The sequence below is a fragment of the Nomascus leucogenys genome, chromosome 14, assembly GCF_006542625.1.
Source record: "Nomascus leucogenys isolate Asia chromosome 14, Asia_NLE_v1, whole genome shotgun sequence".
Classification (NCBI taxonomy): domain Eukaryota; kingdom Metazoa; phylum Chordata; class Mammalia; order Primates; family Hylobatidae; genus Nomascus; species Nomascus leucogenys.
In genome coordinates this window covers 54,124,444-54,150,925 of record NC_044394.1, presented here as the reverse complement: position 1 = coordinate 54,150,925, position 26,482 = coordinate 54,124,444, and the positions used below count along the sequence as shown (strand labels likewise).

General features: G+C 36.5%; 1 protein-coding gene across 2 annotated transcripts; it reads left to right on the top strand.

The window, feature by feature from the left end:
- The first annotated feature begins 4,495 nt into the window (after positions 1-4,495).
- On the top strand, positions 4,496-26,223 carry LOC100591818. Of its 2 annotated transcripts, none has more exons than XR_001114782.2 (5): positions 4,496-4,626; positions 7,193-7,363; positions 23,927-24,056; positions 25,012-25,145; positions 26,064-26,223. XR_001114782.2 is itself a non-coding variant. In XM_003276084.1 (5 exons), the coding sequence occupies exons 1-4, from the start codon at positions 4,544-4,546 to the stop codon at positions 25,129-25,131; spliced, it is 477 nt and encodes a 158-aa protein (XP_003276132.1). In that variant the 5' UTR covers positions 4,502-4,543; the 3' UTR covers positions 25,132-25,145; positions 26,064-26,223. The 2 variants fall into 2 exon arrangements, 1 of the variants encoding a protein (XP_003276132.1); XM_003276084.1 differs by having other exon boundaries at positions 4,502-4,626; positions 23,954-24,056.
- The last annotated feature ends 259 nt before the right edge of the window (positions 26,224-26,482 follow it).

Here is a 26,482-nt window from a genome sequence, read left to right as displayed (position 1 = left end):
CGATGCATGAAATTTATACTGTAGGTCAAATTATACTATAGATAAAGGTGGACCACAAAAAATGGTCCTGAGATTCCTAGCAGGCAGACCAAAAAGGAAAAGTGATCAGATTCATAGAGTCCATCAGATAAAAGCAAGCATGTCAAAAGATAGTTTTATTACAGCTCAAACTTTTAACCATCCGCTTTCTGAACTCACAGACACTTTACCTAAACCTCTTTTCTGCATGCATCTTTCTTTAACTTATGTTTAGACATCTTGATCCACTACAAAACCATGTGAACCATAAAGACAGAGGCCTTAGCATATTAATTTTTTATAACACTGTGCTTCACACAAGACAGGATTTCCATTAAATGTTTGCACAATAAATTAATTAATGACATTTTAAGATGTGTGTCAAAAGAAAGAAACCTGTTTGAGTGAACTTCACACTTTCAAAGCACACTGGCTGGGAAGACAGGCTGACAAATTGTGTTGAGAAAAATGAAGGTTGTAAGTGGATATGTGTGTATATAGGAATAATTATTATGGCAATTTATTATCATTTTCACATAAGGGAAATAGAATGGAGGGGTTGAAGAAGATAGCTTGAAAAGAAGGGAGAAACTATTCAATACGGATTCTTCATTACAAATTTTTATCAAAATCTAAATCTCAGTAGAACAACAATTTGAAGTCACTGGGCAAATGGTCTTCATTCACTTTAAAATTAATGATTATATTATTTTTAAGTTACAAGTTTCCCATTAATTTAGGTGCCTTTAAGTGTATTCCAACAATTTATAATGTTCGCTAACACATTTTATTGTATCCAAAGTTTAGAAATATCTAGTCAAATCACTGTATTTGTTATATGGTAGTCAGTATTATTTTGGTCTTTAATTCAAGAATTCTATGTAACAGTTATCTAAGTGGGGGTTACATTGGGTATTTCATGCAATTTCCTTTTTATTTGTATATTTATTCAGCAAGCACTTACTATTGCTCACAATGTGTCAGCACTGTGGGTGAGAAAGAAATATGGTACCATTAATCAAGGAACTTACAGTCAAGGGGGAGAAATAACTACAGCAGAGGAGTGCATATTTGTACCCACCAAGGAATGGTGCGGAGTCCTCCAGGAGATGGAGATCATAAAAGAAAAAGAGCTAACTTCTCGGATTGATCTAGGTAAACATGGTGGAGGAGGTGGCATTAGATCTAGTCTTAAATAATATGTAAACTTGGGATTCCTATTAAAGGGCACATGTGGAAGTAGGGGGGTGCAAAATTGTTGGATGGAATTTAGGATGAAGCGTCTTAACCTCAAACAAAAGAGCAATGGAAACAGTTGTGTAAGGGGAGGGGAAGGGAAGAGAAGAGAGTGTTAATATCTTGATGAAAGGGATAGCAAAACTGGAGTAACACATGATGCGAATTATCGATGGAGGTGTACAGGAACGAATGCACTGCATTTCAATTTCTTTCAATACATCCAGCAGAAAAATGACAACTAGAAGTCGAAGCACATTGTCCAGAATAGGCAAATGTATAGAGACAGAAAGTAGAGTAGGGGTAGCCAGAAACTGGGGCGAGGGGGAAATAGGGAGTGACTGCTGATGGATATGGTTTTTTTTTTTTGAGGTGATAAAAAATGTTCTGAAATTAGGTTGTAATTATGGTTGCATGGCTTTTGCAAGTGTTTAAAAAGTCATATATTCTCCACTTTAAAAACAGTTCCCACTTAACCTTTTCATATGTGTTTAGATACAGCTTGTTCATTGGTTGTCCTTATTTATGCTCTGTTTTGATTTAGTATTGGCCCATGTTTTATGCTTTATGTCCTCCTCAGATTAGCAATCTTGTTTTGTATCACGGTTTTGATGGTGGCCTTGCTCCAGGATACTACTTCAGGTCTTGTTGCTATTATTTCTACTGTGGATAACAAGAGCCCCATCCTAGCAGATAGGACACTGCCCTCCTGAAGCTATTCTCCACCTGGCTCCAAGCCTGAGGGGGCAGGGGAATTATGCAGGTGCATTCAATCAGAGTCATGAAAAATCAAATAGGCAGCATTTTAGATGAGTTATAAATTGCTAAGGCTTAACTTAGGATGGGGTAGGATTGAGAATGAAAAAGAAAGGAAAGAGATCTTGTGCAAGAATCGGCAGGGGGTTGTTTCAGATTACATCTGGAATAGAGTCAGAGTAACCAAAGATAAATCACATTTTAATTCCCAAGTGACACAACTTTTTGTCACAGTTCCTTGGAATTTCTATGGGAGGGTTATATATTATGATATAACACTTCACACAGTGCTTGGTATGCAGTAAATCTAGGTAATGGTTTTGGCAAGGATTTTATGTTTATGTTTTGTTTTTACTTCTTCCCAGGAGACTCCTTCTTTCAAGTTAGTTCATTAATCATTATCATTCTCATCTACAGGAGGTAGGAATTAGTATCCTCATTTTGTAAAAGAGACTACTGAAGATGAATGAGATTAAATGATTTGCCCAAGGCCTCCATGTTGGACTGTGATTTTGTAAAAATGCAGAGCAAATTCTGTTAGTTCTACATAGGAGATGGGAGATCACAGGGGGTTGATAGAATCTAGAGGGGGCAAAATGGAGATGAGAACTTAGGAGTAGAAATGGAAACAATGAAGATGCCAAGAAAGGCAAAGTCAAGACAGGTGAGAGCAAGACCTAGCTTTGGGGATTTGGATTGGCAGGGCCAATCCTGCAAACCAGCTCAGCCAGAAGAAGGGCAAGGCACCTTCATTATGTGTCAATGTTTTGGAGTTTGAATGGGGAAAGTGGAGAGTTCCTGGGAACCTAAGCAATCCAGGAAGAAGAGGGCCAACTATAGCAGATCTCATGGAAAAAGTATTTATGGAAGTATGTTTTTTACCTGCTGCCATTGTGAATTGTCTGGCAGTTTCATCATGAGGTACAGAGCAGCAGGAAGGCTACTCAGAATCAATCTCATTTCTAGTTTGAAGACTCTTGTATGTCCTGATGAGTTGACTTTCATAGAAGAACAGCCTGCAGATAATAATGGGTTACAATAAACTTACTGCTCCTCAAAGAACCAGCAACTAGTTTGTCCTAAAACCAATCTTCCCTTCTGATAAGTCCCAATGCCATGTAACCATTGGATACTTATCATTTATTATATAATGAGTTACCTTTTCATATATTTATGCTATCTCTCTAACTTGACTATATATTCTACCAAGATAGAAGTAAATATTCCTTTCCTATTTTCCTATGGATATAAATTTATACATTGTACCCATTTAATCAAATACTTGACTGATTGGATGCCTGCATCAAATGCAGACATAACTCCCCCCAAAATGGGCTTTGTAGGGGCCTATGCGGCAAAGATTAGGGTTCCTGGGAAGCCGATTCTGAGGTGAAATTAAGAGCTCATTATGTTAATTAAGGTGCATCCTTGGAATCAACGCCTCTCGAGATAGGGGAAAGAAGCAGACAGGGCAGAGAAAGAAGTTGAGTTTCCATGGAGACCCATCACAGCTTCAGTGACTCTCATAGAGATTTCAAGAGCTAGAATGACCCTTCAGCATTTTCTCAAGTTGATTTGCAATGAACAGGCCCTTACACTCCCTCCTTGATCAGTTTTTGGATGTGGGCTGCCTGTAAAGGGGTGTGTCCTTGGGCAAGGCGGCTCTCTGTAACAGGCAATCCTTGGAAGGGCAGCCAGCTTATGGGCATCTGCCAACAGCTGAAGAGCAACAAGTTCTTCAGTGAAGGAAGGCCTGGCCAGTGCAGCACCGGGCTCATTTATATTAGGTAACTCCAGGTAAATGTAAGTGCATTTCTTAGAGGTGGGATGAGGTTCTTTGAAGTACCTCATTGAGTTTAATGGCAAAGGTATTGATACCCACAGTTATATTCATTATTTCTGGTTGAGTTCAATTACACTGAATTTGAGAAGGCAGTTTGAAAATTTACTGTCAGTAACTACCAAAAAAAAAAGAAAAAAGAAAAAGAAAGAGCAGAGCATTGTCTTTGCTATTATGCTGGGACACTTTCAGAGTAAGTCCCCAAGATACAGGGTCCAAAAAAAATATTGATGTGGTACTCAATTGTAATTCTTTGTAGTCTCTTTCTAAGAGAACTTCAGCTGCATGTTGGATGGAAAACAATATGAAACAAAGGAGAGAGAGGAGAAACACAGTTTGTTAATATTCTCTGCTAGATTCTGCAGAGGAATCAGTTTATTTTGCAGACGCAACTAGCTTAAGTTATGTAGCTAGAAGTTATGTATCTAGAAAGCTGACTTGCACACTTAAAACTAATGAAGAGAAATGCAGGTTTTCCAGGGTAGGTTCTTGGCACTTCTCTGCAAATAGGTAAAAGGGAATGGCAGATATTCAAGCTTAGGGAGCAAGCAGCAAGGACAGAGCCTTCCCCCGCTCTGTGTGTTGAAGTCAGCAGATAGCACACCTGCTGCTGCGTGAGTTCCTTCTGCCAAGCAGAGCAGCACAGCTGCAAAACACTCTGCTTCTGGCTCTGAGCTTTGCCTGTCTTCAGGGATGGAGCCCCTCCCAAGGCAAGTTCAACTGGGTTCTTTGGCAGCCGAAATCTACACGGACCCTGCAGGGAGCAGTGGAGAAAAGTGAATTTGACATGCTTGGAAATATTTAGATCTTGGATGTAAACTTCAAGGAAAATATTTACTCTGTTTGTTTTAATACCACAGAGGTTTGGATCCCGGGAATCTTCAGGCGAGTACAAAAGGCTCTTGCCAAGGCACCAATTTAACAATTTGGTCAGTGACAAAAGGGCATCCTGTTTAACTAGTCTGAATTTAAATAGCATGTTTCCAATGTATTAGCATGTCTGTCTCATCTGTTTACAGAACTGTTTTCTTTAACCCCTGAATTTTGTGTTTGGTTTATGAATTTGCACAGAATCAAATACAGTTTTTTAATAGAAAGCAAGCAGAAAAGCAGGTCATCACATAGTTGAAAGAGTTGCTATCCGAGCATTGATAATAAACTTCCCACGATTACTTGACCATTCAGAGTGACCAGATCCTCATAGAAGGCTACAAGCTCTCTTTACTAATGGCTCTTGGTGAAAAATTCCTTACTGTCTCGTTGCTGGTGCTGAGAAATACTGCAGAATGCTAAAGGACTGTCCAATTATATTTTTGGCAAGTGAATTATGATAAAAGAGAAGCCTTTTGTAAATGTGACTTGAAAAGTGGGCATATTTTGTGTCCTCTCTTTGTGTTTTATGCAGAATCCCTACTGCAGGGCACAACATTCAGGACTGACACTGATTTCCCTTTAGTTTTCTGTTTTTGTTAGTCTGCAGCAGAGTAGGAAATACTTACTGTAAAGGGAAGTCTTAAGAAAACATATCAGTTATATGCACAATGTGTGTACATATATGGAGGAAAAATAGTCAAAAAAATGAAACCCACATCACAATTCTCTCTCTAAGGGCCTATAAGGGATGAACCAGGACTCCTTCCTGCCTCCGGATAGCACATCAGGCAGAGAAAATGTTAACCATTTTTCAGCTCTCAGAAAAGTAGATTTCATGATGTCATACAATGTCCTATTCCACTGTTGGATTGCTTCCCCACTTTGGCAATTAAAAATAATTACACTTTTTTTTTTTTTTTTTTTTGCTATATTGCCAAGCCAATTTCTCCTATACAATTGTTTTTAGACATGGTGAATGAACAGCTGCTTTTCAATTATTGGACACAGTTGTATTTCAATTCTCTTTTAACAGCTGTGAAACAGAATTCCTATTCAGAATTTTATAACAGTAAACCACACAAAAAGACTACTGTTGTCTCTCTGCTAATGGAGATTTTGTGTCCCACTTCTTTTTCAGTACCATCTCCCGGATGCTGTCTATTATCTTTCTTCCATCTTTGCTTGATTGTTACTACCATGTGTATGATTCCAACCAAGTCTGTTGTCTGCTGATTAAACTTTCTTTACAATACTTTGGTCAATTTTTCCCTCCATCAGAAGAGAAAGTTATCCCACTTCTCCTAACCAGGTGACAATTAAGTGAAGAAAGAATTTTAATACCTAAATGGTCATTCTGTCACTACCCACTATTGTCACATTTCTTCTTAGTTGGATATCAGTCATAAGAACAATTAGAGTGGGAAAAAGTCAAACATGTAAAAATTTATATTTGCTAATAAACTAATTTGCGTGGGAGCCATTAGAGAAATATAGACTCATCTGCTTTACAGCAGCTTAGAACAGAGAGAGACCTACCAGGCCAGTTAGTATAACTCTAATGCCTTTCATCTTGGAGAAAGGAAAACAAGCTAGAGTGGTTAAGTGTTTTTTCTGTTTTCAGATAACTCATCTCTGTTGTAGCTTAGATATCCTAGAGCTCAATTCCCCAGTTTTAGTAGCTTCCTTATTCTGTTTTTTGGTGGTTTTTTGTTTGTTTGTTTGTTTGTTTGATGGAGTCTCGCTCTTGTTGCCCAGGCTGAGGCTGGAGTGCAATGGCTCATCTCAGCTCACTGCAACCTCTGCCTCCTGGGTTCAAGTGATTCTCCTGCCTCACCCTCCCGAGTAGCCGGGATTACAGGCAAGTGCCACCACTCCTGGCTAATTTTTTTTTTTTTTTTTTTTTTAAGTAGAGACGGGGGTTTCTCCATGTTGGTCAGGCTTGTCTCAAACTCCCAACCTCAGGTGATCCACATGCCTCGGCCTCCCAAAGTGCTGGGATTACAAGCGTGAGCCACTGCGCCCAGCCATCTTCCTTACTCTTTAACAAATGGTAATGTAAAATCAGAGATAGCATGGTTCTGAAACATTGGAAGGTAAACTAAGATAACTATATGTTGCCATTCAGCTGTAATAATAATTCTCCTAGTCTCTAGGACAGACTGCATTTCCATCTGGTAGAGATTTATGCATTAACTATAATACTTGATTTCCCCCTGAAGTTCAAATCTCTTTGGGAGGTATTAATTTTATCTTATTTAGGCATTTATACAGAGTATGAACTAACAATCTGAGAGTATGTTTTGATAGGCTGAAAGGAGGAGATGCATGAGGGATTTATACAATGCCATTTAATTTAAACTTATAAATATAATGTTAATGGCTGTGTATTAGTTTTCTATTGCTGCTGTAGCAAATTACCACAAACTTAGAGGCTTAAATAATACAAATTTATTATCTTCTTGCTCTTAGGTTAGATGTCTGGAGTGTTTTTCATTGGACCAAAATCAAGGTGTTGGCTGGGCTACCTTCTCTTCTGGAGACTCTAAGGGAGAATCTATTTCCTTGTCTTTTCCAGATCCTAGAGGCTACCTGCATTCCTTGGCTTTTATCCCCCATCTTCCATCTTTGGAGCCAGCAACAGTGAGTTGAGTCCTGATATGGCATCACTGTGATCTCTTCTGCTGCTCCTTCTTCCATTTTTAAGGACCGTGTAATTACATTGAGCCTATGTGGATAACCCAGGATAACCCCTCTCTTCTAAGATCAGCTGTCAAGCAACCTAAATTCCATTACAACCTTAATTTCCCCCATTCAGCCATATAACTTAATATATTTACAAGTTCCAAAGATGAGGAAATGGACATCTTTGAGGGTGTGTCATCATTCTGCTTAACACAGAGTGTAAGACAAAAGCTACAAATATCAATGGCTTAACTAAATAATAAGTTTATCTCTTATTCACATTGGGAGTTTCTGGTAGAGCAATCCTCTAAGTGACTATTCAGGTACTCAGGCTCCTTTCATCTTCTGCATCTGCCTTCCTACTGAGCTTGAAAGCCTTCCCTGTTTGGTTAATACATGAAGAAATAGAGAGAGGCTTTTGTGTGTGTGGTTTTATGCACCAGGCTTGGAGGCAGTGAAAATTATTTCTACCTTTATTTTCATTGACAATACTCAGTTATGTGGCTATACCTAAGTACAGTGGAAGTTGGGAAATATAGTCTATCTATGTGCTTGGGACATGAAGAAAATACATTTGATGAAGAGCCAGTCAGTCTGTGCCAATTCTGTCCATTTGTTCACCAAACATCTATTCCATTTTTCCTGCCACACATGGAACACAAGTGTCCTTTCTGAAGGTGGAAAACTAAAGGCCCCAACAAGTCATTGCACAAAACTTGAAGTCCAGCATCCCTGAGTGATGCTCATCTCTCTAGACCAGAATTGAAGTGGCTTCTTTGAACCTACAAATGATAGATATTTACACACACACACACACACACACAAACACAAACACACATGCATACATATACCATGCAGGGACAATACCTAGATACAGGAAAACATTTTAGATATCTGTTTGGTAAAGGAAAAAAATGAGAGGCATGCAGCTGTTACTGAACCATAGCAATTTTGAAATCATGCTAGGCACATATTAAGGGTCCTATTATTTGGCTGGGAAAAAATCTTTCATTATTCCTAAATTATGCTCCCTAGAATCTCCTTTCTTCACTGTTCTCCATGGTTACTGATTCCAGCCTCTGAGAGACTCTTCTTTATCTATCTTTCCCATGACCTTCAGGAAGTGGGAGTTGGAGATTGTTTGGTGCTGATAAAAGTTGGGGAACCCAGCACTAATCTTAAAGCTTAAGAAGTCAATACTTTTAGTCCATGCTCATAGAATCCTTAGGGAAACAATTTTCCCCAAACTAACAGACATTTAAATTGTCTTGTTTCTAGTCAATTCCATGTGCCAATAACTACATTTGAAGTTTTCTCCTTGTGATAATTCTCATGACTGATTTATTTTTTGCTTCCTCACCTACACCCTTCTAAGCCACTCCCAACCTCCCTGAAGCTATCTGAAATAATATTTTTGAATACTGTTTCCTTAGTCGAATCTTTATATTAAATTGTCTGTTTTTTACCAATAATTTTATTTGATTGTTGTCATTCAGAGCCTTTTTCAATTTATCTTAATTAGATTGCAGAAGCACTCAGGTTTATTAACTCTAAAAGTTATTGATCTCTGGATACATATCCCCTTCAATTTCTGCTTCAAAATAAGTCTGTTTTTGTCTGTACTCATGTCTTTCTTGTAATATATTGCTAAGAAAAGCCAATAGTAGCAAATAGGCACTGTTACTCTCATATCAATCTCTTGTCCTCACATCCCAAAACTACAAGCTTATAGGCTTATGAGGTGTGTTGTGCCTTTCTATTTAATGTATGAAGTGGTTTTACCATATGTTTTGCCATGAAACAACATGGCCTGGACCTTCATTGTTCCAGCCTCATCTATCAGCCTCCATGAGGCTATCTGAAATAATATTTGTGAATACTTATTTCCTTAATCTGATCTTTATCCTAAGGCTGCATTATAGATTCTCAGATCTTTCCCTTTTCAGGGACAAAAGGAAAAAAACAACAAGGATCACTTGTGGGATATTGTGATAAAATGGGCCTGAAATTGATTAACATCTTTTCTGCCCACATTCTGTTGGTCACAATTAAGTCATATGGCCATATTTAATTGCAAAGTGTGATAGAAAATGTATTTGTGTGTGTGTGTGTGTGTGTGTGTGAGTGTGTACCCAGTGGGAAATGGCAATGGATTTTAGGGCATATGTGCAGTCTCTGTCACACCAAAAAGCACAACACTAAGTATATGGGTATGCCAAATTCAGCTATATTGTTAGACAGTATTGCTTAGAGCATTATGAACTGTTATTGATAGTTATTGGACATTTAACAGCAAAAGATCTGTATGATATCAATGTGCAGACGATTTAAAAATCTTGAGGCATTCCAACTATCATACACTAATCAGAGGCAATTCATTTACTTAAGCTCATTATTGGCTACCTATTACGTATTGGACTTTACGTTATGTACTATGCAAATAAAAAGCACAGGATATATCTGCAACCTCAAAAAGCTCTCAGTATTCCAGAAGAGGCAAACATACACACAAGTAACTAAAACACTTTTTTTTTTTTTTTTGCAGTTATAAACATTATATAGGAGCACAGAAGAGGGAACTACTATGTCCTAGTCTTATTTAAAAAAAAAAAAGAAAACAGAGACAGCAAGAAAATAGCAACTGTTAAGAATGCTGTGGTTTGTTTTTGTTTTTGTTTGGTTTTACTATGTAAATGAAGTATCTCATCAAATAAGGAAGACTTTATGAGCAGGGAGTTATCAAAATGCTGAACATGGCTGGGTGCAGTGGCTCACCTCTGTAATCTCAGCACTTTGGGAGGCCGAGGCGGGCGGTGACCTGAGGTCAGGAGTTCGAGACCAGCCTGGCCAACATGGTGAAACCCTGTCTCTACTAAAAAATACAAAATTTAGACAGGCATGATGGCAGGCGCCTGTAATCCCAGCTACTCGGGAGGCTGAGGCAGGAGAATTGCTTGAACCTGGGAGGTGGAGGTTGCAGTGAGCCGAGATCGCGCCATTGTACTCCAGCCTGGGAAACAAGAGTGAGACTTCCTCTCAAAAAAAAAAAAAAAAAAAAAGTGCTGAACATGCTGCCCTGAAGAAGCAAAACCCAAAGGTGTTCAAAAAGGTCAGTGGTTTGTCTAATTCAATGTTTTGGGGAAGAGATCTTGAAATCTTAAAATCCAGAACAATTTTTAAAGTAAGAAAAGAAGCAAAGCCATTTTTTCCTCTTTGGTGGTTGTTATTGTTGACGTTGAAGAGTAACTGGAAAGAATAAGTTAAATGGTCAAAAGTTTGTTTTTGAGATGCCTGCAGTATGGCACTTGGGCAACCTCCCATGATGCTAGATCTGTGTTGGGTCTGACGAAGGCAGACATTCATTAAGCCTCTCACCACCAGCGGTTGGATCCCATCCACTTCATGCAAGTAGACAACCACAAATATTTTATTCCGTATATCAGTACCAGAAGCTAGGAGCATGGAATGCACACAGTATGCTTTGAACCTCATAATTGTTCCTTGTAATAATAAATTTTTACATTTGAACCTGTGAGTTATCAAGGAAAAAAAAACAAAAAGCCACTTTGGTTAAGGGATAGACTTAAAATAACAGGAATTATGGAAATGGAAAAATACCACTTTTCTTTGTTGGCCCAAGGATTTATGTGTGGGGAAAAAATGATTCAGAGGTGATGGCCTTTCTTGGACATTAACAAACGGTAGAGGGGTTTGCGTCCCTGACAATGGATGGTTTGTAAAATCTAATGGTGGTGGAGGTGGGAGGAAGAGGGTGGATGTGGCAGAAAAAGAGAGACTGAGTTTAGGCAGTTCTATACTTATAAAGGGAGAAATTGTTTGGATTTTTTTTTCTTTTTTGGAAAGAAAATCTATTGCTAAAAGTCACTTCAGCCTTAATTGGGCTTTAAAATATTAATAGAATATGAATATTGATGAAAAGTGAAATATCCTACAAACAACAGGCTTTTTCCAGCCAATTTGTTATACTCAACTCATGCTGATCGGATTCTGAGCTTTATACAAATAAATTTTAGATGGAAAATAAATAAAACATTTAAACATTAGAAATCTCATGACAAAAGAATAGAGAAACAAATAGACATTTCTTTCCTAAGAGTTGAAATTAAAGAAAAAATTGACAGTTGAAATTTCAATACACTAAAAAATTTCTAATATAAAAACATTATTTTCTGTTGAAAGGCAAACCACATATTACACTGATAGTTACATTAAATAGGGGATTGAGTTCATCTCTTAATGCCTCATGCAAATTTATAAGAAAATAATTAGCATAATTAACAATAATTTATTGGTCGATGTTATAGTAAATGTATAAATGAGCAAATAAAGATAGCAGATATACTAATGGAAACTGTTTAATTATGCTAATAATAAGAAAGTACCATAAATTAAGATCCTATTTCACATGTTAAATTAAGGTAAACACAGAAAGAGAATGTTTAAAGCTAGCAAGAAATCATCGGACTGATTATCCTTCATTGATAATGATATTATAAATTGATAAAACTATTTTAGGATGCAACTTGAAAATGTGTGTATTTGTTGATTGAATAAGCTGAATTTAGTGGGTGAAATTGTGAAATGATTGTATTTTTCTTCTGCAACAGCCTGTTAAATTTCGTGTTGAATTTTCCATCCTTGCCCCTGGACAAAAACCTCTGATAAATTAATCGTTAGGTTACCAGTACAGCTGATGTACAAAAGCCTAGTCAAACTTAAGAAACAAAACAAAACCACAAAATCTTTTATTGTCTCATCCTCTTTTAAGCTTCTCCCCTGGACCCCTGATGTGGGACTTGGAAAATTACAGTAAGGAAAGTAGATACTTCATTATTTTTACACTTTATTCTTTCATCTTCCCTTACTCAAGATGTTATTTCTTGACCCCGTCTTGGTGATGTTGGGTAGATAAGAGAAACCAGGGTTGAAAAGTTATTTGTCGATCAACACAGTTGTAATCTGGAACCAGACAGATACCTAAATGCTGTCTTCCTACTGAGGATATTTTGTAGGTTCTTCGAAAAAGCCAGTGAAAACAATCTACTATATTATTCACTGTCTCTGGCAGTGCCCCAACTAGCTGGCTATGAATGACATCTACCTGAACCCCTGCTTCTTGGGTAATCTTCCTATAGCCTCTTAGTGCTGTTGTCTGTTAGCCCTTGCAGGTAAGCCACATGTTGGGATCCTTTCCAGGTAATTCATGCCTCGCTACCCTCTGTAGGGTCCACACTGCCTCCACTTTTTCTCCGTGTTCAGCCATCAGGACTATTTCCAGCCAATCTCCTGTCTTTAAATTTTGTAGGCAAGAGCTGGCCTCTTTGTTTTCCAAATCCCTCACATATCAACATCTAAATTCCCTCACTTGGCCTGAGGTTAGTTAAGAAAGTATGAAGGAAGGAAAGAGAAATGCTGAATAATGCTGACAATTGTTCCAAAAAATAATTGATCAATTCCGCTAATGAATGCTTACCTTTCGTTGTGTAAGGGAAGGTAGGTGCAGCTGAATCTGTTTCGGGAAAGCCCTTTTGCAGCTCACATTTAAAAGATCAGGCATCTCTCTTCAGAAGGTACAGTAATTGTCACATACACTTTTGAGCTTTGAAATCCTAGCCCAAACTGAGACAATGGAAAAGTCCCATTTAGATGGTACACATTTTAAAAAATCTTCAGAATTTCCAAACCTTTTAGCCTCTAGGGGAAGAAAACACAAACAACTAGATTATGTAAAAGCTCGGTGCATTAAGACAGTAATTACAGTGTTAATTTGAAAACTATAAAATTTGAAAATGGGAATTTGAAAGTAATCCAATATCTCATAATAGGAGAATAGTTAAGAAAGGGCATATCTAAATTAAAGAAAACCAACCTGCTAAAATAACAAGCTATGTTCTTGTGCAGGAAAATATAACATTGAGTTGGAAAAATAGGACATAAAATTGTATTTACACTATGTTTATAACTACGTAAGGTACATATTTAAGAGATTTGGGTCAGGAAATCAAACAACTAGTTGTCTATCACAGCCCTGGAACTTGGTAGCTCGGTAAACTTAAGGACATTATTTAAAGTCTCTAACTTATCTCTCTAAAAAGAAGATAATACTTTCTGCTGTTTTCATGAGACTTACATGTGCTAAAGCATTGCCTGGCACTTAGTAATTAATTAAAAAGCTCTATTAAAAGACTGAAAAGGACACACAAAAATGAAAATAGGAATGATGTTAAAATGATTTAAAATCTCTTTTACATTATTTGTAATCTTCCAATAATGCTGTTATATTACTTCCATAATTAAAAGCAAACTAAAAAAGCTGAACAGTAAGGGGACAATATATTGGTGACACCAACCCACAAACATGTAGGACATCTAAACAGGAGGTTGCACCAAATTGAGGCTTCCTCATATATCACAGACAAAATTGTTTTCCCAGGATACTGTGTTAACCAATCAATTCAACGCTCATTCCAATCAATTGGCATGTTCTAATAACCTTTGCATCACCTGGGTATCATTGGCATAGGTTTTAGACATGTGTTACAGCAGTTCACTTTGCTTTCTTTGTAGTCCATTTCTGTCAAGGTACAAATCCCAAATAAAATATTTCAGAAACAAACCAGGGCTATTATCCAGTTTATGAGCATTTAGATAAAAAGGGAAAAATCACAACCCCCTGAAGTAGGCTTAATTCAAACAAGAGAATATGTCTTGCAAACCGTTCGATAATTTTTATTACAGTTTTTGATGTGCTCTTATTATCTAGACTATAATCTGCAAATGAATTGGGTATTAAAGTAAATGACTTTTGAAAGTTTGCAAATAAACTCTCTCCCTATATATTATCACTCTTTTATTTGCTCTTATTTGGACTAATAAAGATGAAAACATTATGTGCCTTATTTCAAACCAATAAGGGAGCCAAAGAGAACTTTAAAAAATGATGTAAGGGTTGAAAATTTAAAAGTGCTTCCTTTAGTGGGTTTTGGACAAGAACCTTGACCATATCCCAGAAATATATAATTGATTCACGTAAGTTTGTTTCTTAAAGACTAAGTAAAACTATCATTTACATATGTATTTCTCATATGGCTTTATGCTGTTGCTTCTCATGATAACTTAGTTTTTAAAATCCATATTCTCAGATTTGAGGTGAAATCTGAACAGGTGCAACTACGTGTCTTTCTTCATAGTTACACGTGGATAAACAACTAAAAATAAACCCCAAAATAAAAACATTTTAAATGCAATATTGGAGGATTTTCTTCCGTTAACTCTTTATTACTTAAAAGATGGTGAATTTTGTCTGGAACCTTGTGGTCAACTATTTTAAAATGAACATAGACTTGGGGGTAGTAGGTCATTGATATTTCTGATTTTTAAAAATTTGAGTTCAGTAGTGTATCAATCAAATTGTTGCTAGAAAACATTAAGATGTGAGTGTCATACAACTATAAGCATTGATTTCTGAGTTATGGCAGCTGGGTGGGAAGGGTACATCTTGGCGGAGATCAGCTGGTCTTCGGTTCTAGCCACATATTCAGATCAGTTTTGCTCCAAGTGTTCTCAGCTTTTGAGACTAGTAGACTGGATGGGGAATGTTCTCATGATGTGGGATGAAAGGTCCCAAATACGATGAGAGAAAAAAAAAATTATACTACTTAAGGCCTAGGCCTGGAATGTAGGCCATTCCCACCCCATTATTGTAAGTTACATGCCCAAGTGTTGTTAATGCCCATTCCTCTCTGAGAGATGAGAAAGAATGGAGTGACCATTCCTGAATAACAATTTAATCTTACACAAGTGATACATATTGTACTTCATGTTCCTACAATGCTGTCATAAACGCTTCTATCCAATGACTAAATTCTCCCGCTTCTTTTTTCTTTAATGTCTCTTCCTACTTCTCTAGTTTCTTGGGTTATGAATGCCACATATCTCCCTTAAACTATCCCAATGATCTCCTTCCCTGTGCTTTCATGGACTTAACCTTCATCTTCTAAAATACTGTCATTGTTAACTCTGTAATGTAAAATTGGGGCATATTATTCTATTCCTCATAATTCAGTGACTCCTTATCATAATAGGTGGGCAAATTTTCTTGAGGTGGAATAGGTGACCCGGTCAAACTAACTTATACATGGAAAAATGACTAAAAAGTAACCCCCCAAATAAAAACTTATTAAATATAATATTTGAGAATTTTCTTCTGTTAATTCTTTATTACTTAAAAGACTGTGAATTTTGTCTGGAACCTTGTGGTCAACTATTTTAAAATGAACATAGAGTTGGGGGTATTAGGTTATTGACATTTCAGATTTTTAGGAATTAGAGTTCAGTGGTGTATTAGTTTGTTTTCATACTGCTATAAAAAACTGCCTAAGACTGGATAATTTACATAGGAAAAGAGGTTTAATTGACTCATAGCATGGCTGGAAGGCCTCAGAAAACTTACAATCATGGTGGAATGTGAAGAGGAAGCAAAGCACCTTCTTTACAAAGCGGAAGGAAGGAGAAGTGCTGAGCAAAGGTGGAAGAGCCCCTTATAAAACCATCAGATCATGTGAGAACTCACCATCATGAGAACAGCATGGGGGAAACTAACCCCATGATTCAATTACCTCCACCTGGTCTTTCCCTTGATACGTGGGGATTATGGGGATTACAATTCAAGATGAGATTTTGGGTGGAGACACAGCCAAACCGTATCAAGTGGTGTATCAATCAAGTTTTGCCAGAAAACAATAAGATCTGAGTATCGTATCATACAACTATAAGCATTGATTTCTAATTTGTGGCAGCTGGGTTAGAGCATCTGCTCTAATTTCTGCATTACATTTTAAACATCCAGAATCCTCTCATGATTTCATACACCTTGATGCCCCTGTCTCTGCAATATTATCTATCTGTAGTGTCTTCTTCCAATGGTCCATGAGTCAAAGTACTCCTGATCCTCAATTCTACCTCTTGTCTGAAATTGAACCAGTCAGGAGACACCAGGTTAGGAAGCAAATGACAGTGGCTTATAACCACAAACATGTATTTCTTGCTTATGCTACATCCCCATTGCTGACTGGTTTTAGAACTCTTCATTTCAGGACCCAGACTAATGGAGTAAATCTTATCTATTTATTTCACCATAGGGAAAATAAACATAGTGAAGCATGTTCTAGCTCTTAAAACTTGTGTTTGCCACTACCACGCTCATATTTCATTGGCTAAGGCAAGTCACATATACATGTCAGAGTTCAACAGGATGAAGGTGTAAAACTCTTCCTCAAGAGAGAAGGACATCTCAATGTGAGGCAGTAAATATTTTGAAGAGTATCAAAATCTACCACAGAAGTGGCCCTTTTGTCTTCCTGTTAAAGATTTCTTTTACTATGTTACAACAATAATTAATATAACTATCACTTGCTGAAATGATATCTATCTATTTTTATTGATATCTATATATCTTTATTGATCACTCAGTTCATTGAGTACTTTTTCTACTTCCCACATAACTTCAGGCAAAAGAATTACTAATATTTTTACTACAACATAATGAATTCCCTCTTTCTCTAGTTTCCAACATTTACTTCCTTTACCTGTGAGCCCTCACCTGTAGCTTTAGGAAAAACCACAAGGCTTCTATTGACGATGTGTTCAAGGCACTACAGACTGTCACTAACACTTTCCTCAAAGCCCATTGCTCAGTTCTAAGGCCACTTCCACATTGTGGGTTGGTATTTTGCCACCATCTCACTGTTAATATTAACGTATGATAGTTACATATTGCTCTGTAACAAATTACTACAAAACTTAGCAGCTTAAAACAACAAACATTTATTATTATCAGTTTCTGAGGGTCAGGAATCCAAGAGTGGATTAGCTGGCTGCTTCTAGCTCAACGTCTCTTGTGAGGTTGCATTCAAGTTGTTACTGGGCTGCAGTCATCCAAAGGCTTGACTGGGGCTGGGAGATCAGCTTTCAGTATCACTCATGGGGTTGTTGGAAGGCCTCAGTTTCTGCTGAGTGTTATCCAGAGACTCCAGTTCCTCACCACATGGGTCTCCCCACAGTGCTGCTTGAGTGTTCCTCAAGACCTGGCAGCTGGTTTCTCCCAGGATGAGAAATCTGAGAGAGAGGTCCAAGAGGGAAGCTTCAGCCTTTTCTAACTTAATGTCAGAAGTACCAGGCATCAATTCTGCCATATTCTGTTGGTCACACAAACTGTGATACAGTATGTGGAAGGACTATACAATATTAGGAGATAAGGATCATTGGGAGAATGATTTGGTAGGCTGGCTTTGACAAATAGTATTTTTTTCAATCTTGAAAATCCAGAGCTGTCAGAGAAGCAAAAATGACTTCAATGTGACTAGTTTAGTTGACTATTTATATAGTTATTTAAAAAAATCTCTTTTACCTGTGTGCTAGCCCCTATGATAGCTGCTGGTCATGTAGAAATGAAAATGTTTCTTTCTTTGAGGAGATTACAAACTATTAGGGAAATAAACATACACAGTTATGTATCACACAATTTTGTTTCATCAACAATAAACTGCATATACAACAGTGACCCCATAAGATTACAATAGTGTATTTTTACTGTACTTTTTCTATGTTTAGATACATGAATACTTACCACAGTGTTACAATTGCCTACAGTTTTAAGAACAGTAACATGCTATGCAAGTTTATAGCCTAGAAGCAGTAGGCTAAACCATATAGTCTAGGGGTGTGGTAGGCTATGCAGTCTGGGTTTTTTTGTGAGTACACACTATGATGTTTAGATAACATCATCGCCTAATGATACATTTCTCAGAATGTATCCTCCTCATAAAGGGATGCACCACTGTGCAGAAGTTAAAAATTACTTTATACATTAATTGCTGTAATAGAGTACCTACATATCATAAAGAGAGTCAAAATTACAAGTGGTTAAAGACTTCGACTTTTGTAGTCAGATCACAGAATTTTGATCCAAGCTTCACCATTTATTAGTTGTAGTACCTTTAGCAAATTACTTTACCTTTTGTGACTCAATTTTTTCATTCACTAATACAGAAAATAATAGTGTTTTCTCATAGGATTGATACAAATTTTAAATGACTTCTACACAGATAGATATATAGGGAGGTAGGTAGATAGATGACAGATAGATAGACAGATATGCTTGCAGGTATGTGAGTCAAAAGTTATTTCAATTTGAAAGAAGTGGTGTTCTTGTCATGCAGTGATAGCAAATTTAGAAACATTGTCCTTTGCAGTTACATATAAAGTAGAATATATGTGCAATAAATTGGATAATCCAGCTAAGTTGTGACAATGATGACGTCAATTGCATGCATGGGTGGAAGGCTACAAAGGCAGTTTTAGATAAAGAATTTCATCACTTATTGGAATAGGCATTTCCAACTTCTTGCTTATTCCCAACATTTGAGCTTATAATAGAGAATCAAAGAGGAACTTTTTTTCTCTTTGTAAAAATAATGCCTTTAATTATCTGAGGAATATAAATGTGAAATGGATAATTTACTGTGTGGATATTTGTGCTTGTTAAGGTAACAGAGTCGGGATATGATTGAAAATTAGCCATACAAAAATTCTAGTCTTTCTTATTGCCATCTAGCCTTCTTTGGCCAAGATTGCCATAAAAAGCTAGAAACATTGCAAAGCCATTGTGATAATCTGTTCTGGTAGACCATCTATTTGCATGACCTTGGTTATAAGGTCATGAAATGTGCTAGAGTTGGTGGGGAAAAACTTGTGCCTTTGAAATTTAAGGGCACTTTTTATTCCCTCTGGTAGTTTTCCTGAAATTCTGTGAGTAGGACTTACCTAGCTTGATTCTTCATTACTTGGAAATCCTGAATAGTTTTTCCTGGAAGTAACCTGATGGAAAAAATTAAAAATGTTTCAGAAGAACTATTAATGCTGGGTGTTTTCTTTTGCTGAAGCATTTTATTTTTATTTAGACTCAGATCAAGAACACTTATGAGATTAAAGTTTGCTTATCCAGCATGACAAAAATTGTTTTTATCAGAATTTCAAACCATAGCTTTATGCATTGGTAGGCTTGACTCTGTTTTTAACAATTGTCTTTACCTTTCTTGCACTTTAAGAAGATAACAAAATAAAAGCTTTTTACTACAGTTTTGCTTCAAATGGCGTGTTATTGCCTTAAAAAATATTATTTTCTAAGGAATGTTAAGAGAATATTTTAAGAAAGCAATGACACTGTCTCCAGAATCTTTTCATAGAGGACATTTAGTCCCATTCTTATTACACCCTTAATGGTTGTTCCTTTTTAAAGAACAAGTACCAGATGTATGATAGGGACTTCCCAGAGAAAGACTAGGTTCTATTACTGGGTTTCGGTAGGAAGAAAAAAAAATCTATAGGAATATAATGAATAAACCCAAAGGAATTCAATTTTTTTAAATAAATTTTTTTTTGTAAACACATACTATAGTCCTATCAACAATTAGATAAAATTTAGATGTTGAAATTCTCAAAATCCACCAATGGAAAAACATTTGTAAGATTTCAATGGTGTGGACAGTGCTGTGGATTGGACAAAGGGAGAGCAGGCTTCTAAAGTCCAAGGAGATCGCCAGGGAATTGGATGCTCTATGATGTGATTTAGTGCCTCCGCCAGAACAAGGCATCCAGGAATTAGTGTTTCCCTCTTTTAGTTTTACAAAGGAGAATTTGTGGTGTAGAAAGGAAAGAAGAGACTTTGGAATAAAGCAGACCCGAGTACCATTGATTAACACCTTCAACTTCCACAGACTTCTGAATTGCCCCAAACATCTGGTTTTTTCACTTCTGAAACAAGGACAGAAATTAAAGGGATGTTGGGCTGTAAAATATCTAGCAGGGCTCTCACCAAGGTTAGTTGCCTTCCACTTGCTGTTGGTGTTTGTATGAGTTAGGTTTATATTTAATTTCTTAATGTAATTCACCAGAAGGTTACAGTTTTCTCCATGCACAAACAAGCTCCACAATGATACAGAAAAATTTTATCCTTTGTGAAGAAGACAAAGGTCTTAGAAAGGTAAATTTTAACCTGTTTGAAAGTAGCTGTGGAATAGTGGAAAGAGAAATACTCATATGCAATTCTAACCCAAGGCTTAGCCTGTCACCCTAAGCTGTCAGATCCGTGGCTTCCTCCTTTATGTGATGAATTTAGTGAGATAAATTATTCAAAATATAGCAGATGATTAATAAAAGTCCATTATGAAAAATAAAAATAAAAATGAGCTGTAACTAACTGAAAATGAAGGATGCCTTCCCTCCTGATACATTTTTAGCACAAAGTGAACAAAGACACTTAGAACCGTGAGGCACCTGCGCTCTTTCCTCTGTTTTTATGAATATGTAACAGGAAAATGAGAGGGAGATTGTCACACATCATTTTTTTCTAAGTATGCTTTGTTACAGCAGCTTTACCAATTAATCCTGCTACAACCCAATATGTCGGTGAATTCTTCTGTTCAAAGCCTTTGAAACAATCAAGTGTGTCCCAACATGTTTTATTTCTCTTTTCAAGTTGCTACACGCAAGTCCTGATCTGTTTTCTTCTAGTTAGCATGTTGCTGCAGAAAAGGGCTTTATCAGCCTCATGAGTTTCAATATCAGATTGAATCTGCTGTTATGCTTACAGACAGATGACAGCGACTCCCAAGCAGCTAATGGTGTGTGATTTTGGTCACATTCCCAGGACTGAAAGTGTGTTAGCATGAACCATTCCCACACATTCTCCTGGTGCTCCTGTGACTGTGTCTTGAGACCAAAGACATACTTTTGAGGGAGATTATACAGGTCCCATGTGGGGTAACAGGTCAAGTAAACATCTTGGCATGCAGCTTATGCTAGAAAGTCATTATTAAATTATTTGCCTCTCATGTGAAAGAACCTCAAAGGGTGGTTTTTAAAATGTATTCTAATTATTTTTCGGTCAAATGAAAATCAGTAACCAAGATACAAATTATACAGCAAAGATTCCATAGAAATAAATTAATGGAAATAACTGTGAATATTATCTTTTTGTGATTAAACATTTCTAACATGAATGTTCAGTTTTATATTTCTTCGTATTTCAGTAATGAAAAAATGTTATTGTCTTTCAATTTTATTGTCCTTCAAATTTTATATGTCTTTCAAAGTCAGTCAACACTGACTTTGTTCTGAACCTTGAAGGTCTTGTTTGGTGCCCTGGTTTGAAGTCTGAATGAAAAGAAACCAATAATTATAAAACAAGTTTCACATATTCTAAGATACAGTATTAGTATCATTTTTAGTAATAAACAAGGTAAAGAGAGAAGTGACAATGCCAGAAATTAGAAAATTACTTGTTTACTTGGTTTACTAAATTTATTTATATCATATTATTTTCTTCTTGCAGTTTTTGGTTTGCTTTGTTTTAATTTGTATATGAAAACAAGACATAGTACCACGGCTCATAGTTTCAGATCATGCATTCCTTAAATTCCCAATCTTTTACAACAGTAAAACTTCTAAGATTGTATTTACAGTTGAATTTTACCCTGATAATATGTACTGTGACTATAGTGACTGAAAATGGAATATTCATAGTTTCTTCAAGTCCTGAGCCAATCAATCAAATAAGAAGTATAGTGCAATCATTATTATCAAGTGAACTAACCTGCAAAATATACATTTAGATTGCCAAAAGTTTAGATGGAACAAGGGGAACAGATAGACAAAAAGAATCAGCCCCAGCTAAAATAATTATCTATTTACAAAGCTTCAAGCTCAGAGGTATTTGGCCCAACTCATTGATGGGCATGTTCAGCATCTCCAGATATTTAGTTCAAGAAGCCTTGGTTTTCTTTTTTATGCTATTTTTTTAAGGAATTGGCATGTTCAGTTAAAAAAATCCAAATTTTAATATTGGAGAAGCAAATCAGATTGGTTCCTGGAACTATTCTTTAGGCAGCCTCAATGTTCAGAGAGCCTGGATGTAGTCAGGTTAACACTGACCTTCAAACTTGGAGACAAGTTCTTCTGGCCTAGTCTTGCACATGGATAATGATACCTGGAATCAGGGAAGTTACAAAAGAGATAGATTATTTGTTTAAGTATCTGTACAAGGTTTCAAGAACACCTCGTAGTTTTTAGCTTTTCTTCCCTCACACTGCTGCCCCAGTATATTTTCTTTCAATGCAGAAACACCTTACATTATGGAATGATGACAGTATGAAAGCTGTTCAGAACTGTAAATAATGATTTTCCATGCCATGCTTTTTTTTTGTACATATATGTGATAAGGCTGAGAAGAAACAATTAAAAATAATGTCTATTTTATTCCAACTAAGTTTATAGCCTTTCAATGTAGCAACTCCTGAAAAACTTGGAGAGGCAGTCAAAAGACTCATAAAATGCCCTTACATCTCAGTTCGAAAGTGAATGCATTTGTAGCCTTTCCGTTTTTGCCAAAAAGAAAAAAAAAATGAAAAATCCTGAAATGTTTGCCATTTTTCTTCCTCAGATGAGAGGTATAATGTCCTAGTTGCTGAGGTCCTCTGGAAATTATTGAGATAACTTAAAATTTTCTTATTCTCCCTCATCTAGGAAATTCAATAAACAAATATATCTTTTATGATGTGGCAGTGGGAACATGAATGTATTGATTGATTTTTTGGAGAACTGAGGTGGAAAGAGTGTTCTTTATTTAGCTGCAGGTATCTGATATTTCTCCCTAAATAAACTCAGCCATAGACTTAAGACTTCTTAAAAGTTCATTTGTATGTCTGCCCAAGTGATACATCTACATCAGATTTTTTCAGTCTTAACTTTATTGCCATTCTGAGCCAGAATATTCTTTATGTGGGTGAGGGAGTGGTCTGTGCATTGCAGAATGTTTAGTGGTGTCCTTGGCCTCTATTGACTGGATGCCAGTAGCTTCTCCAAGCCCCACCTCAATCGTGACAACCAAAAATGTCTCCAGACATTGTCAAATGGTCCCTGGGGGGGATATAGTCCTTGGATCAGAATCATTACTGTAAATCTTGCAAAATAATAATACTTTACTACTTCTAAGGCTTAATATATTAGTTATCTAGGATATATGGATATATATATATATATATATTTACATTCTCTTATGGATAGTTTTTGTCATTCATATGCAATTCTCTAATCTCTTTGATTAGTCTACTAAAAGAAACTGAAGATTGGCTTAAACGTAATTTTTTTTTCTATTTTATAACTATTACAACATACCCTGTATGTCTGTTATATTTTGAAAACCTATTTTAATGTGTTGGCTGTCTGTTCATTATTGATAGAAACGATTTCTTGCCTTTACTACATCATTCACGGGATCTCGGATCTTAGTTCAGGAACAGTATTTTGCTGGGCCAGCTTCATGTGTCATCATGTCACTATTTTAAAATATATTTGCTGGTAATACAGTCTTATGTACAGCTGTCTTCAAGAGCTAGCCAACAACTGTCTCATCAGGTTGGGTTTTCCATCTTCTTCTTCCAGCACCTTTTTCTTCCTTCCATGATATAGATATATTGATCATGAGGAGAGGGCTCACCCCTCACCCGGAGAAGTAGTTAGGAAAGCAATATGCGGAAACAAACCCATGAATCTGACAAGAAATGTACTTAAGGTAAGTAATAAGATGGGGTTGCATTTTTATGATGTGTTACAAAAAAATTGTCCTCAAAAAATCTAGCTCTGGAAGCTAGACATTATTCACTTTGGGGGAGCATGCCATGCAAAAGATCTCCTGGTTTTGGGAAATCACACAGTGACCTATGTTGTTCCTGGTGCCTACCGAGGAACATGGACGCAGCTTCAGTCTAAGAAAGAATGTTCAATTGAGGCAGCCACTTTCTCTGGGCCAAATTACATTCTTCATAATCTCCCAAGTGTTATATTTAATTTACATTTGAAATAGAAAATATGTGAACATAGACTTTGGCTCACAAATTATTTCAGCTTTCTGAATTCCGGAGAATGTGCTTGTTGAAGCAGATGTTTCTGAATTTTATTTTATTACTGAAATTTCCACAAATATAAATCATTTAAAAATACATGATTTAAGAGTTTAATAACCTGAAAATGAACACCCAGCAAAGTTTTTGTATCTTTCCTCAGCATTTCTGATCATGTGTTTTCAAGAAAGCATTGAATTTTTTAGCAAAGCTTCTCACGTAGATAATCTCTTAAAGGTTTAAATCTCTTATGGAGCATAAGAAAAATAAACTATGTTTTGACTTCAATCTAAATGGAATTCTGTACTCTTTACAAGCCCCTGAATATTTCATAACTCTGAAAGATGCAAATGTAAATTTCCTATGAATCCCGATTTTATTCAAAGATTGAAGCCGTATCACCTCACTTAGAACAAATTTCATCTATTACCAACTATCTTGCCGGTAAAGGGAAGCCAAATATAAGTAAAGTACTAACAAGGCCAATTACTTTCAGGTGCATGGATGATTAATCATAAAATTCACAACGGAGGACACTCTGTGGGTAAGGAATACGATTCCTTTTTGCAACTAATGTGGTATATGTATATATTTTTCTTCTCTTCTCCTTTCACATGCACTGTTTAGATTATATACATGGAGATGAATACCCATTGTCCTTTGCACTTTCTGGATGATAAATTAGAAAGGAAGAATCCAAAGAATGAAGTTGTGCTATTTGTCCTCATTTCTGATTTGGGAAACTAGAGGAAATTAAGATGGTTAGTATTGCTATGATTTTTCCCCCCCCGAACCCTAGGAAATAGGAAATTAAAGTCTTTAAATGTATTTTCTGTAATCAACAAATTATAAAGTTATTTTCACTAATCTTTTTGAAAATACAAATACAAGCCAGAGGTTCTTATTCATGGCTCATTTCTCAGGACTTCATAAGACCATGAAGCACAGTGAAACCCATATATTGAATAGGTCTCATGCAATCTGCCTGCATTGACTAAACCAAACCCACTCATTCAAACTTTATCAAATATTTTTTATCCTTTACTGTGTACCAGAAACAGGACAAGGGACGCAGAATGTAGAGGTGAACCAAAGAAACAGTTCTTGTCATCATGAAGCTTATATTTTAGTGCAGGAGACAGAGGCACAAAGAATGTAAACCAATAAAAAGATAATTTAGATAGCAGTAAGTTATATAAGGAAAATTAAACAAGGCAATGGGATAGAAAACAATGACCAAGATGTAGAGAAAACTTTGGCTTGAGCTGTCAGAGCACGACACTCACTACAGAGATTGCGTTTGAGCTGAGATATAATAAATAAAAATGATCCAAACATGTTGATTCAGGGAAAGACTACTTCAGGAATTGTAATCACAAAATCCTATTCCTAAGATAAGAATGAGCTGGGTGTCCTTGATTTAGAGAAGAAAATCAAAGTGTGTAGACTCTAGGAAGTAAGATTAGGTCCTGCTAGGGACTGAACTGTGTTTCTTAAAAATGTGTATGTTGAAGCCCTCATCCCCACTGTTACTGCATTAGAGATATGGCCTTTAAGGAAGTAATTAAGATTAAATGAAGACTAAGAGCAGGGCACTAATCTGATATAATGGGTGCTCTTATAAGAAGACACACCAGATCTCTCTCTCTCTCTCTCTCTCTGTCTCTCTCCATGCACAGAGAAAAGACCATGTGAGGACACAGTGAGAAGGAGGCCATATGTAAAGCAGGAAAGAAGATCTCACTGGAACCAAAAACCAGCCCTGCTGGCATCCTGATCTTGGACTTCTAGCCTTTCTCAGAACTGTGAGAAAATAAATTTCTGGTGTTTCAGCCGCTCAGCCTGTGGTCATTCGTTATGCAACCCTACAGACAAACAGGGACCTAGCTTAAGAACTAGAAATGAGGCCAGTGAGGAATTTGATACTCTATGGTTGGGAAAGTTTGATGTATACTAAGTGCAATGGAATGGAGCTGGGGATATAAATTTTGGATTTATTGGCAGGTGAAGCATATTTTAAAATAGACTAAAATTAAATTTCCTAAGGACAGAATGTAGACAGAAAAGAATCAAGGTTTTATGACCAAGATCCAAGTCA